Below are 13,481 nucleotides of genomic sequence, written 5' to 3' on the forward strand. Positions count from 1 at the left end.
GAAGTATAGCGAGCACTTAATGTCTAACAAACATATTTCTAGTTTTAATTTTGCAATTTAATATATAAACTATTAATAAACAAAATATAATGTTGTGTCATATGAATATTGTTTTAATTTATACGACTCCATAACATATAATAAACATCGTAATAATAGCACGCCATAGTCTGATTACTTCAATTTCTTTGTTGATTACATTAATGTACTATATGTATTAACAAGCAGGGTTATTTAAGGATGGCCATAAAAGTATGCGATGTATTGCGTTTGTGAAGTGCGAGGTGCGTATTTTTGGAATATTGCAGAACATTCTTGTTGTGAAGAGGAATTGATGCCTTTTTAATGTTTCATTCTGAAACTGGCTGCACGGATTTCATTTCATTTCGCAGTATAAGAGTAAATATGTATTCCTTGTAATGATATAGCAATTAATGACAACACTTACGGTGAAAACGGACATATATACATGTATTATATACATACATGTGTAACTTACCAGGTAAATTTAATGGGTTACATTTTCTGATTACAGTGATTAAGTAATAATCGTATTATACACATGTATAGTCAATTGAAATATATGAACATGAATTCCATAACACCTGTATATGTTTATATGTTTTGCCATTCTAAAAATTATACCGATTATAAGTACATGTAACTTCAATTGTTCTCGTAATAAGATGTGCCATAGTAGCAAAGTGAAGACAACTTTGAAGAATTCTTAATCTTACCATTCAATTGATATTCCTTTCATCATTATGATATAATTTTAGTAATGAAAAGTGGATTCTTCACTTCACATGACACATGTTATATATACATGTTGTTTCCCATTTTATGGGCAACCGTCTCTTAGTAAATCCAATACCATAGTGGAAACGTGTTTTAAATTCATGTGACGCTTATTTCAATATGATCCATGGAATCGGTCCCTTACCCATAGTGCCACGTGTTAGAGGCTTACATTCAAATGGCACCAATCAATACACCTGAAACGTCACAAACATTGGCGTAGCCTGCAAGCTATTGAATGCTACATAAGAGTTTTGAAGACTCGCCTTTAAGACAAAAGCCAGAAATACAACGGGTACTAATCAGGGAAATTCTCGTAGGAATGTATTATTGTTTACGAATGATCATACGGTGATTGTCGTTATACTGACAACATATAAGCCTTAACCAAGCAGCAACTTAATGTCATTTCGTATCACAGCTTCCGTACAAGTTCAAAGTCACATTTTTGTAATTGGATATTCTTCTTTTGCAAATGTGGGGTTATCACCATCGTATCCATTTGCCATAGCCACACCGTTGGCGTCTGTTTCAAGGGCATACTTAGGGCAAGCTCCGATGTCATTTCGTGACAAATGCTCAATGATACCGGCTCCATAGGAATCTCCAAGAACGTTTACAGCCGTTCGGAAACGGTCCCTTCAAAAAATTAAATACCATTTCGATGTCAAATATACCAACACATGTTCTTTTTCTGTATTGTTTGTTTTTACTTTTTCACGTAATTGTGTTATTTCAGAACTTTTTCAATATCATTTACTTAAATTTACATATTTTGTTCTTTTATAAAATACAAGACTGAAAGATTAAAAAAACTTACAGAAACCAATCAATCGCCAAAATAAGAGTTATTTCATCAATTGGTAGACCGACCGCTGATAGGACAATCGTCATGGTAACAAGGCCAGCTTGTGGTATTCCTGCTGCTCCAATGGCAGCGGCGGTGGACGTCAAACTTAGATGGTAATAAGACGGCTTTATTCATAGATAAGTCCTTTAAGATTATATTTTATGAACCTTTATAAATAGTAATCAGTAATTATAAGACTGCTTCTAAACGTTTGTGATTGTAAACTAATTTTTTGTATCATAGCTCCAAAACTCCAACCTATACGTATCATTACAAAGATCGAACGGCTTTGCTATATTGCCGTTGATAATAATTAACAAAAAAGTCTCAATATTGATTATTTTTTCTTTTGGCAATTTTATTTTTGTTTCACATAGCTAATAATCTGATTGGTTCTTACCTCACGATAATCACTTGGCCGACGTCCAGGTCTACTCCTATGTTTTGAGCTATGAATATGGATGCCACTGCCTCATACAGTGCTGTGCCGTCCATGTTGACTGTAGCTCCGATAGGGGTAACAAACTTAACAACACGGATATCCACTTTATTGTTGTCCTCAAGACATTCCATTGTTACTGGTAGTGTAGCTGAACTGTAAATAAAAAATAATTGCTAATTCTACCCCACTACATTTGCCAAACATGAATTTAAAAACTAAAAGTTTATTTAAACAATTCTAATGTCTGAAAATCTACTTGCAAGGCATAAGATGAAAGTATACTAAACCAATTTATATGTTAATTACTATTTTACCACGTGGTGTAGTGATAGTCAACTAAGCCTAGAAATATCACATTTAATTGATATAATGACAGTTGTTAAGGGATCGATGTTATAAATTGTCTAGTCTTAACGACAACCTAATTCTTTTTGAACCTCTATGTACCAAATCATCTGTTATAGTTAAAAAAAATCACACATCAGGGCACGAAGCGGACCGTAACGTCTGTATATACCCACGTTTTGTCAGTTTCTCATTATACACGATTGACAGATATATCAAAAATAATGTATAATGATTTTAGAAAGGATTTCTACTGGCGTTTACTGTTTCTGTCTGGACATAAAACATTATAAGTTTGTATTGCATCTCCCTCATTGTCATTATAATGTACTTAACAACAAAGAAACAAACAAACAATCAGTATATTATGACCGGGAGCGTACAAGAAGATACAATTCGAATATACCACAAAACACCCACCGCATAAACAGGAGGCTGTCCTTACATGACCAATGACGTTAATTTATCAATCAAACAAATAACCAAATCTCCCTTGGTCTCTCGATCCCTCTCGCCTCTTTTGATCGCGAGCTTAATATGTGCAGACGTATTACCTTGATGCGGTTCCCCAAGCAGTTAGAAGAGCCTTCAGCATATTGTACATGAACTTGTACGGATTTTTCCTTACAACTATGACGTATAATAGAGGCAGAATTATGAATGCGTGAATGGCCAGACCAGCAAGTACCGTCCCCATGTAATAGCCAAGTTGTTCAAACATTTCCTCGGGTCTCTCCATGGCTACGAGTTTAGACGCAATCAGGAAGATGATACCAATCGGAGAGTACCTGAAAGTAACCCAGAAACTTATGCCATATATGTTAAATCTCAAGGCCAAGAGATGGAGTAACAAATCCAATTAGAAATTGAAAAAGAATAAAGATTCAGTGTATGTGTTATCAGATTATTTAGATGATCTATCGATGGTTGGTAAGGTCATCGAAGGACGATTTTCCATGTATGCGTATATCCAATAAACACGATTAATGTGACTCATCGTGCAATGAACCTGAGATAAGCATATTTTACGAGAACTATCTTGTCTCTTTCCAAAATCTATTATCGTTTCTGATATATCGAAGTGCTGTTTGTGCATGATAAAACACCCATGGCACTGGTTATCATACAATTTATTTTATTGGTTAACATTATAACCTTCCAAACAAACATTTTGCATGATTGTTATTCGAAATCTTACCATATAACTAGTGTAACAAGTTTCATGGAGGCGATGTGAAGACACTCAAAGAAGTCCACCAGGGGTTTGCCTTTATTGCCCATCCGCTGTAGGATACAGCCGAAGAAGATTGAGAAGACGACCAAGCCGAGGACATTCATACCTTCAACCTTTCCATTGACGTAAGGGTCGTCCACGAAAATGCCTGTTACAGTTAGTCGTAAAATTCAAAACCTTATTTAAGCAATTGAAGTTAGCTTGATATTGGTGAGCTTGTTTTATGTACAGCGTTTGTGACATGTCCCTTGAACATTCGCTGATTGTAGATTACTGGTTCCTGAGCGTTTTGTTCATAGCAATGATTCTGTGACCAAGATAGTGAGTGTTAAATAAACTCCAGTATATTTGCACGTTTTGCTATTTGTGCATATAAAAATAGCGACCAAAGAGAGATGACTTCAACCCATTTCAACACATTCAATTTAAAAACTGGATTATTCGTTGGCATCTTCTTTGAAATTTCCTTCCAGTTCCACCTTACTATTCACTTGTAAAGTATCGCGACCTTCCCACGGCGGTGACCTAATGAATGACCTTCATATTGGAAATTCAAAAGCCAAACTAGATGGATATTTGCTCCAAAAAGCAGGTAAGTATTTAACGATGCGGGTTATACATTTGTTATATGCTGAAGTCATTTACTTACTTGATGCTTGGGTATAATTTGGCATCATGGTCGTAGAGACGTTTGGATTAGATGAAGTGGTCATCGTGGGTGGTTTAATCTCATACTGGTCCACCTCGGTCGCTTGCTGTATGTAACAGATGGAATCAAAACAACATTTTCCAAGGCTTTGTCTGCAAAGCATTAAATTAAGCTTCGCAGAAATCTTTGTGCACAAATCATGGCATATATTCTTTAATTATCATTACAATAATAGGTATGACTGGTTGCCGATGTATAAGTATGCCTCTGGTGGAAATCGCATTGCATTAAAATTTAAATTGAAAATGTTGCTGAATCTCGTGAATCTAGTTAAAATATTGTACATACAAACAATAACCAAATTATTTTAAACTAGAATATAATTAAGGGATTGCGAAGAAATACGAAGGGCACGAGACAAAACTACTAACAGTATCACTATGAAGTTGTTCTAAAATTTCTTATCCGGGAGATTAAAAACTGGACGAGGGGAAATAAGTCATTCGGATGTGTTTGGTTGCGTCTTCTTAATAGTATATCTGGTGCAATTCAAGGACAATCCCTTGAGTATAATGTACTGTGTGTGTGGACGTCTGTATGTGTTGAAATTCGTGGTATATTCCTGTTGTGTCTCCTTGCTATAGTGGAACTGTGCACTTTTATAGTTGTATTTCACTGAAGGATGCCGCCAAAACACCAATTAGCATACCTTAGCATGTCACATTAAACTGCATGGGCGCCACGCAGGACTATGGTGTATATCGATCAGGTATCAAAGTAAACATTAGAATGGGAAATAAATAAATTATTTATAGGCGCCGCGGGTAAGGCATTACAGATGCAAACTTATATTCGGATTTCGGAATCAATTATTTTCGTATCATTTTGCATACAAACCTTTCGAAAACACGCTGTTACCAAATTGTTTGGAAAGCAATTTCTGCAATCAGATGAAATAAAAATCAAATATCAAAATCTTATAAAAGTATAAAAGAAGTGATTTAAATGGCCATACACAATCGCTTTTTTAAAATGTTAGATACAAGTTCATATATTCAAAAGTAAATAACGGTATAATTATAATAAATATATATCTTACCTAGCTGATTGAGGAGGAGAGTTGGTAATATTTGGTTTAAACAGAGTTCATTAATGAAGTTGACATAGCATTAATTAGTCATTGAATCTTCAAAACATTTTATTTAATCTTAATTTATCTTCAAAACAAGTAATTCATTACTTTAATCGCCGTGCTTTCAAATTAAATATTTTTTAATCCAGCATTCCTAAATACAGATGCAGACCGAAATTCATACCCTGGTTTTTACATATGCGTACCTGATGAGATCCATAAGCGAGTCTATAGGGTGAGACTTTTTCGCTGCTCCTGACTTGTTAATAGTACTCCCCCGTGTTCCTGGCTGAATTACTAATACCAAGATGATACCCAGAACAACGGCAGCAAATGTAGTGGAGAGATAATAGACAACAGCCCGTAGCCCCATCTTCCGCGAGGCTCGCGAATCAAGGGTAGCAAGAGAGGATACCAAGCTGGACACCACAAGGGGTAGAATCAGCATTTTCAACACGTTCATCAGCAAGTCTCCAGGGAACTTCAGGAAAAATATTTTTCTCTTTTCGTGCGGCTCCCATATATCTCTCAGCCCTAATCCTAGACAAACACCAATGATCACTGCAATGACCATCAGAATAATGAGCAAGTTCTGACGTAGAAGCTTTCCAATTTTCTGCGTCCATGTGCGCTCCTCCTGCATTGAATCGTCTCGTGCCATTACGGAATCGTATCCTGTGTAACCGTTGGTAATAATGCGCTCTGTCTCGGCTATCCTGCAGACATATTATGGTATTCATTTGATGTCATAATAACCTTTACAAAACTAAAAGGAAGCGTCTACTATTTTGCTAAATGTGTTTTTTAAAATTATGTCAAGAATTCTAATGAACATAAAATATATGCATATATGGAAATGAGTTATCAGTTATTTTAACAAATGGACCTTTAGGCATTTGGATTACGTTTAGCTGATTATATTTGGATTTATATATCTGTCTTGCACAATTTAACGCAGAGACTCGAAAAAATGAGTTAATAATGTAAATATATAACCATTTAACCATCTTCCTATGGAATCTATGGTATATAGATGCCAGAGATTGGCAGACAATCATAAGAATGCTCGTTAGGCTGAGTTTCACTTTTTCCATTTTAACGCGTTCCTCTCAGAAGAAATTAATCTACTTGCTAGTGTTAGAGGTCAAACTCGTTTTTTATATAAATTATGACATAAAATCTTTATCATCTGAACGGTTGAAGTAGAAATAAATGTGAAAAAATATTATGGTTACTGGAAACGAAAAAGTACCCTTTGAATTTATTATACACAGGTAAACACATAACCAGTGAAAACCACGATTGACTAAGCATGATTTATCAGTACAAATGGGTTATACCCATACTACTTTAGGTTCATTTTTCATACCTATTTTAACAAAAAGGTAACTGAAAGCCATTCATCAGATCGGAGTACCCATATAAGGGTGTACCAACCCGTTGTAAAGTAGGTCACCGCTTTAGCATAGTAAATGTCAATGTCACGTCGCTACAACACTGTCAATAGTGGTCGTCATCAAATAGTACCAAATCATCATTACTTCAACAACTGCTTACCGTACTCTTTGAGTAAATTCAGCAGAATTACATTGCCATGTTGTGTCTTAATATTACTTAAGTACCAGTGCATTATTATTTCTTTATTTAAAAACTGACAGATTCTTAGATTCTTATTCTCCTGCAATGGTAATTAATAACTGATAAATAAATTTTAGTACTTTTTATTCGCAAGTATTGCTACTATATATTATTGTACGATATTGTAATGTATTAAATTGTTATAACAGTATCCCATACATCATGCTTATTTTATAAATAAGTGATGTGTCAGTGATTAAAATAGATGTTGAAAGTAACGCACAGATCGTTGAAAAATAAGATTTCAGTGTGAATGTGACATTCTGCACGAACACATAACTGATACTCAGTGATATAGAAACCGGTTTTGAAAGGTAAAGTTGAAATGCTATGATATATGGAAGAGGTAAGAGGTCTATCAGCTAGCTGTGTATTTGCTCTTTAAAGATATATAATTGTTATTTAATCGTATGCAACTGCGCTTTTGAAATAGATTTTTTATTCAAAAACAAATTAAGCACTAAGCCAAATATTCTTCCGGGTTGGGGTAACCATCTTTTCCTACAACAACAAAACTTTAATGGTATTTATATATATATGTACATTTTATATCAACCAGATCGGTATGTTTAAATATATTCAGAATATTTGACAATTATTTTGACTTCTAATTCGATATCATTTCACAGGTAGCTAACTGATTGATCTGTTTTTAAAAATTCTGAATTCTTTGTGAAAAAGAATAATCATATATAATGTACTTGTACTTTGTACCCATTGAACACCAAGCAGGTTAAAGAGAACTTTAGGATCGTCTATTCACTATTCTGTATCAATCGGGAACAACGCGTTTGTTTACATGATATTAGCTTCTATTACGTGTGCATATATATATAAAGCTGATTACATATGTTACTATAATGTTTGATACAAGTATCGGTTAACACCTACTGAGATACGACTAAATAAAATAAAATAATGTGAACTATTTTCAGACCAAATGGCCGACGCCTACTGCTACAACAAATGAACTCGTTCGCCGGATAAACCGTCGTTCTGATACATAAAGGGGGGGGGGGGGGGGGGACCAGAGTTTATTATATGGTCATAATCAACCAAACAGTACCCAGTGACATATATGTCATGTGTAAAAAATAAACTCGTTCAATTTCACTTTGTTGTCAAATGTTTTTCTTTATACCCTTATCGAGGGTTCAGCGAATCTGAAAACTCCAGAAGAAAGTAGGCCATGGTAAACAATGAAATCGTCTTTCCCTTATAGAATTACCTATAAATGTGGCTTTGACAGTTACAAAACAGGGTCACTAACACTGGAGATTCTGACGTTATGCTGCAAGACAGCCAGTGGTATACTACATATCATGTTATTACACAATTGGTTCTCATTTCCGGAGATTGTCTTATACTAATTGTGATAATAAATACAAACAAAAGTGAAACAAAAAATCAACAAACAAATGCCTTAAAAACAGTAAAAAGTTTCACTTTCTGCAGAACGAACCTACGATATCACCCTTGCGCTCCTAAAAATTTATTAAACTTACGCTTCTACAGCAAAAAACTTACTCGAATATACGTGTATCGCTAACATACAATTATGTATAAGTGGCTAATAAGTTTTGTAATCTATCCATTGTAACATTTAAATTTCCGCAATAGTTCCGCTTGTTCCTTAGACATTATACATTTAATGTCCAGACAGGTAATTGACAATACACAATAACAAAAGAGGCAATGTTTTCAAAAAGCTATTTTGCTATTTGTTGTATCTGCGTTGTACATGAAAATAATTTCCACATAGGTCAGGACAGGGCGAGAAGCACACAAAACGAATCAGATAGGATAGACTTATCGAGTTTTATGACAAATAGACTGACATGCGACTTTAAATTTCCTGGTTTAACCTTTGTTTAATTATCTTTGTGTAGACATAAACAACACTAACCCTGCAGTAGGATGTAATATAGCAATATATATTTAGTTGAAAACATTTCATAATATACACAAAAAATATTTAAAAATCAGTGGTCTTCATATTCAAAATATATTTTTAAGATTTAAAAAGGCTTCTAACTTTTTTGCATGAAAAAATGTATCACCATATATGTAGAAATAAGTACATACATCTCAAATAATGGTATACTCAACAAACATATGACTTTGTATAGTTTATGGGCTATACATATAGAACAATAAACCTGATACGCCGATACAATGTAGAGCTGAACAGGTTTTTGGTTGTAAATTGCTACACCAACTCGTCAGGGAAGCACCATTGTGCATACCAAAGGGAAGTTCCACCACAGCAAGATATAGTCACATACCAATGTGTTTTTTTTCAAAAGCGGAGACGCGGTACAGCAAAGTCGAAAGATGTAACTAATAGTTAAGGTTTTTGTTTGATGAAGACTGCCGACTCCATTCTATAAATACGCTCTTTATATGATGTATAAAAGGCTGACTGGTTTATCAGGTAAACGGTGTTGTGTCTATTCAAATTGAAATAAATATCAATGCAGAATATAGAACCTACATAATAATGTTCTTTTTGCGATTTAAAAGTTTTGGTGTTGTGAAATCGTCAGATTGGGGACAGATAGTATCACTTTCCACGTCAACAGTTATCAAACAGGACTGCCAGTGGGAAAAAAAACGAAATTTAATCATTTTGTGTCGTCATCTATGCCAGGCTAGATATTATATTATTTACTATATAATTGTTTAATTTCGCGATGAGAAAATTTCGCAATCTCCGCTATGATACTTATTCGTGGCAAGATATGTTCGCGATCTCCGCTTTGATACTAATTTGTGGCAAGATATGTTCGCGATTTCCGGCTTGATACTAATTCGTGGCAAGATATGTTCGCGATTTCCGCTTTGATACTAATTCGTGGCAAGATATATTCGCATATTTCTTACATGCTGTGCACTGCGAACAAAGGTAACATTTCTTACATGCTATGCACTGCGAACAAAGGTAATTGTACAGAGCTTGTTTGTTACATTAGTGTCACAGTTGATGCAACATTTGCCTTGTCAAAAAATGTCATGGTACCTGAAAAAACATTCACACGCGCATCTCATTTCATGCATCCTTAAATAACCTTAGTTATTATTAGGACGGTAAGCCCAACGAACCAAAACCAAGATTAAGTGATGTTACTATATATCATATAGATAAAAAACGTAGCTAATGAAAATTAGTCAATTTCCATTAATCATTAGTTGATAGGAGTTGAACAGCAGCTACATTAGAATACAATAAATGTCAATTGATGCAATATGGATATGAAAAAAATATTTTGAACGAATTTGAACTATGATTAATTCTGTGTTTGTAGTCATAAGACAACCGAGAAATTAGAACTGAAACAATTTCTATTGATTCTAGGTTGTTTTAATAAGTCATTTGTTAAAATATGCAGTGTTATGTAAATGTTATTATTCCAGTATATGTATTGTGTTTGGTATAGATTGTTATTAAAACGGTGGAAAATTCACCGGATGGTGAATGCTACTTTGATAAAATATTAGATGAATGTAATGTGTTTTTGCAGACCTGAATGTTTTTTATATTAACATTTGAATTAATCACACAGCCCGCCTGATATCCAGTGACTTGACGTCAGGTTTCGATGACGTCGTGACGTCATGGCAGCCTTAGCCGGATATATGCAACACATTGTGACGTTGATTATAAGATTTTTCGAAATATAGTTATGTGATTCCAAGTATCTTAAATGTGGATCTCGACAAGGCTCGTAAAAGCTCTTAGACTCGTTTTATTAAAACCTTTTTTTATGAAATTATCATTTAAGACCTATTTATCTTTTAAAACACATTGTATGATTACTAACGTCGAAATATGTGTGTGAAAGAACTCGCGACTTCAACATCGTGTTATTTAAAAAACGTACATGTTTCTTTATCTCCAAAAGGATATTTGCTAACTTCCTTATACAATCTCGTCACATATTATAACCCGAGGCAATATCTAAATTTATTTTAAAATTACAATATTGAAATATGGTTAAACAGATTTATCTTCTAAAAAGAGCTATTACTAAACCAATATATCAACTTTGTGTAGTTCATTCTCCTAAAAATAAAGTGATAGGCTGACATGACTATAAAATATATAGATGTCGCTTACAGTAAAAATCATCTAAGCCCATACCGCATATAATCATAGATCATTTTTATAAATTCAATTCGCATACATACAAAATGATCACGACACTGTATGCTTTACAGAACTTACCTAATGCGTATTCCAGTCTGTTGTACCGAGCCTCTCGTCTAGTGTCACCTTCCTCACGTAAAATTAGTGTCACGTGACGAGAGGGTATTCAGGTGGTCTTAGGTGATACGTCATGCATGACGATTTGGACTTCTTACTATACTGTGTTGATTTCTATTGGAATGTTTATTAACAATGATGCATTGGTGGAAGTCAGTCATGCCTTCATGATGTCAAACAAATATAGATATCACAAAGAAGTCCCCTTATCAGCGATAAATGTGTTTTCGGTGACATAACAGAGGAAGCATTGACAAAATATGTACATCGGTTACCTTGGTGCAATTGAAAATTGATCCCTATTCAGAATCAGATAGTTTGAACTGTACAAGCGAATGCAACACCTCACATAATTGTTCATATGATAAAAAATATTGGCTGAATGACGAATCTGACAACATGGGATCTACTCACCTTGGCCTGGTTATTGGCGCGGCAAGTTGGTATCACAAATGTTACAGTATTTTATGTTATACATCTGTACGTTTTGTATATGATATTGATATTGGCGTGAAGCATTGGTGACTCTTTATATGATAATGTTTTTAAATAAAATTCTATCTATATGTGTATTTTGCGCATTTTATAACACAGTATGAATACGTGTTATTCACTTGGAGGTGGCATAATTGAGCAGAATACGTTATTGCTGCACTATAATTTTGTACAGTGCAAGTTAAAAAGATCTTATATGTTTAAAGGTTGATCTTTGATTGGTGTCAACAGCCGTTTGCTTGCAAACAGTAACACATAAGTGATATCAAAGACAAAATATGGCAAAAGACACTATATCACAGATACAAACCGATATCTTCTAGAGAAAAATATACTGGCAGATACTTATTTAATTACATCCACAAATATTGATCAACATGTTCTGTGTATTAAACACCATCCGTCCAAAGCGATTCACGGAAAAGAAAGAACGACATTTGTTGAGCTATCATGGACAAGATTTTTAAAGATAATGCTAGTATAGACCAGGTTTGTGGAAAAGGATCTCATTAGGCGAGGTTTGTAGATACGAAGTTATTCTGGGCAAGTGTCATTGCGTAAGATGAAGCTATTTCGGGTGTAATTTGTTGAGATAAAGTTATTCTATTTCAAGTTCATTGAGTTGAAGTTTAAACTTTCGCCGAGTTGAAGTTATGCTTGACCAAGTTGTATATAATTGTATGAATCATTTCAGCTATGCAAACGAAATAATATTGGCTACGAAAGACCCATTTTTGTTCCGTAACCAAACAACAGGAAAGTACTTACTTTCTTTCTTTCATCTGCTTTGGGTTGAAACAGCCAAGTACATTGTCCATCTCTCATCAGCTCATGCTACCGTTATCCTACACTGTGACTTAATATCAAATACAACAACCGAATGACAGTCGGATCAATAGCATATTTATGGATCATTTCATGTATTTTTTCTGAATTAACCTTCAATAAAACCACATGCTGCTTTGTGACAATATTCTAGTACAATACAAGGACAGTATTTCATAGCATGGTTTCAAGTAGTATTTCAACAACTGTCGTTATTTTGAATTAATCACTTCAAAATAATACTACGTCTCATTCCTGATGGGAGATATTAACAACTGTCTAATATCAAGACTATCAGCTCTTCGACATCATCATAGAGTAATTAATTAATCTCCATTACACTTTCACGCTCTCAATAATTGCATTACATATTTCATTTGGCTGTGTGGTGCTTTTTTTATATTTTTTTATTCATAATGTGTGGACCAAACAGTGTGGTCTTTTAAAAGAGCATCATTCGTTTGGATATCAAGATATGTTCGAAAATGAAAATAAAAATGAGTAATGGAAAGTTAATTACACGCGTTATTATGTCTGTCATCAAAAGAATCGTTTAAAATTGGTGCGGAAATCTATGTGGTGTATTCAATACTGTTCTAATTAATCTCTAGATTTTGTAGTAGCATTTAGTGATAGTAAAGGTTGTTAATTCGAGTATATACTTTTCACCATTTACTTCATTTCGGTACATTAGAACCGACACAAACAACGGATTGATCATAACGTCATAGAGTACTCATTTCCTTATTTCAGCCTTCTTGCTAATCGACGACGCAAAATCGTTAAGAACTGTTTATAACACGCTCATA

General features: G+C 34.2%; 1 protein-coding gene across 1 annotated transcript; it reads right to left on the minus strand.

Moving 5' to 3' along the window:
• Positions 1–35: 35 nt before the first annotated feature.
• Positions 36–11,467, minus strand: LOC138325202 (excitatory amino acid transporter 3-like). The gene is made up of 9 exons (XM_069270689.1): positions 11,314–11,467; positions 5,657–6,166; positions 5,216–5,258; positions 4,319–4,424; positions 3,634–3,817; positions 2,990–3,223; positions 2,049–2,243; positions 1,619–1,753; positions 36–1,437 (listed from the first exon to the last, which is right to left on the minus strand). Exons 2-9 carry the CDS (start codon positions 6,109–6,111, stop codon positions 1,239–1,241), a joined length of 1,551 nt encoding a protein of 516 aa, XP_069126790.1. The 5' UTR covers positions 6,112–6,166; positions 11,314–11,467; the 3' UTR covers positions 36–1,238.
• Positions 11,468–13,481: the final 2,014 nt, after the last annotated feature.

Source organism: Argopecten irradians, chromosome 6 (assembly GCF_041381155.1).
Source record: "Argopecten irradians isolate NY chromosome 6, Ai_NY, whole genome shotgun sequence".
Taxonomy (NCBI): domain Eukaryota; kingdom Metazoa; phylum Mollusca; class Bivalvia; order Pectinida; family Pectinidae; genus Argopecten; species Argopecten irradians.

Excerpts from the sequence above, each read along its gene's own strand:
- LOC138325202 (XM_069270689.1), bottom strand. The coding sequence starts at position 6,111 with ATGGCACGAGACGATTCAATGCAGGAGGAGCGCACATGGACGCAGAAA. Across the intron at positions 5,259-5,656 it reads TCGCTTATGGATCTCATCAG|AAATTGCTTTCCAAACAATT; the intron begins GTACGCATATGT and ends ATCTGATTGCAG. Across the intron at positions 3,224-3,633 it reads CTTGTTACACTAGTTATATG|GTACTCTCCGATTGGTATCA; the intron begins GTAAGATTTCGA and ends GGTTACTTTCAG.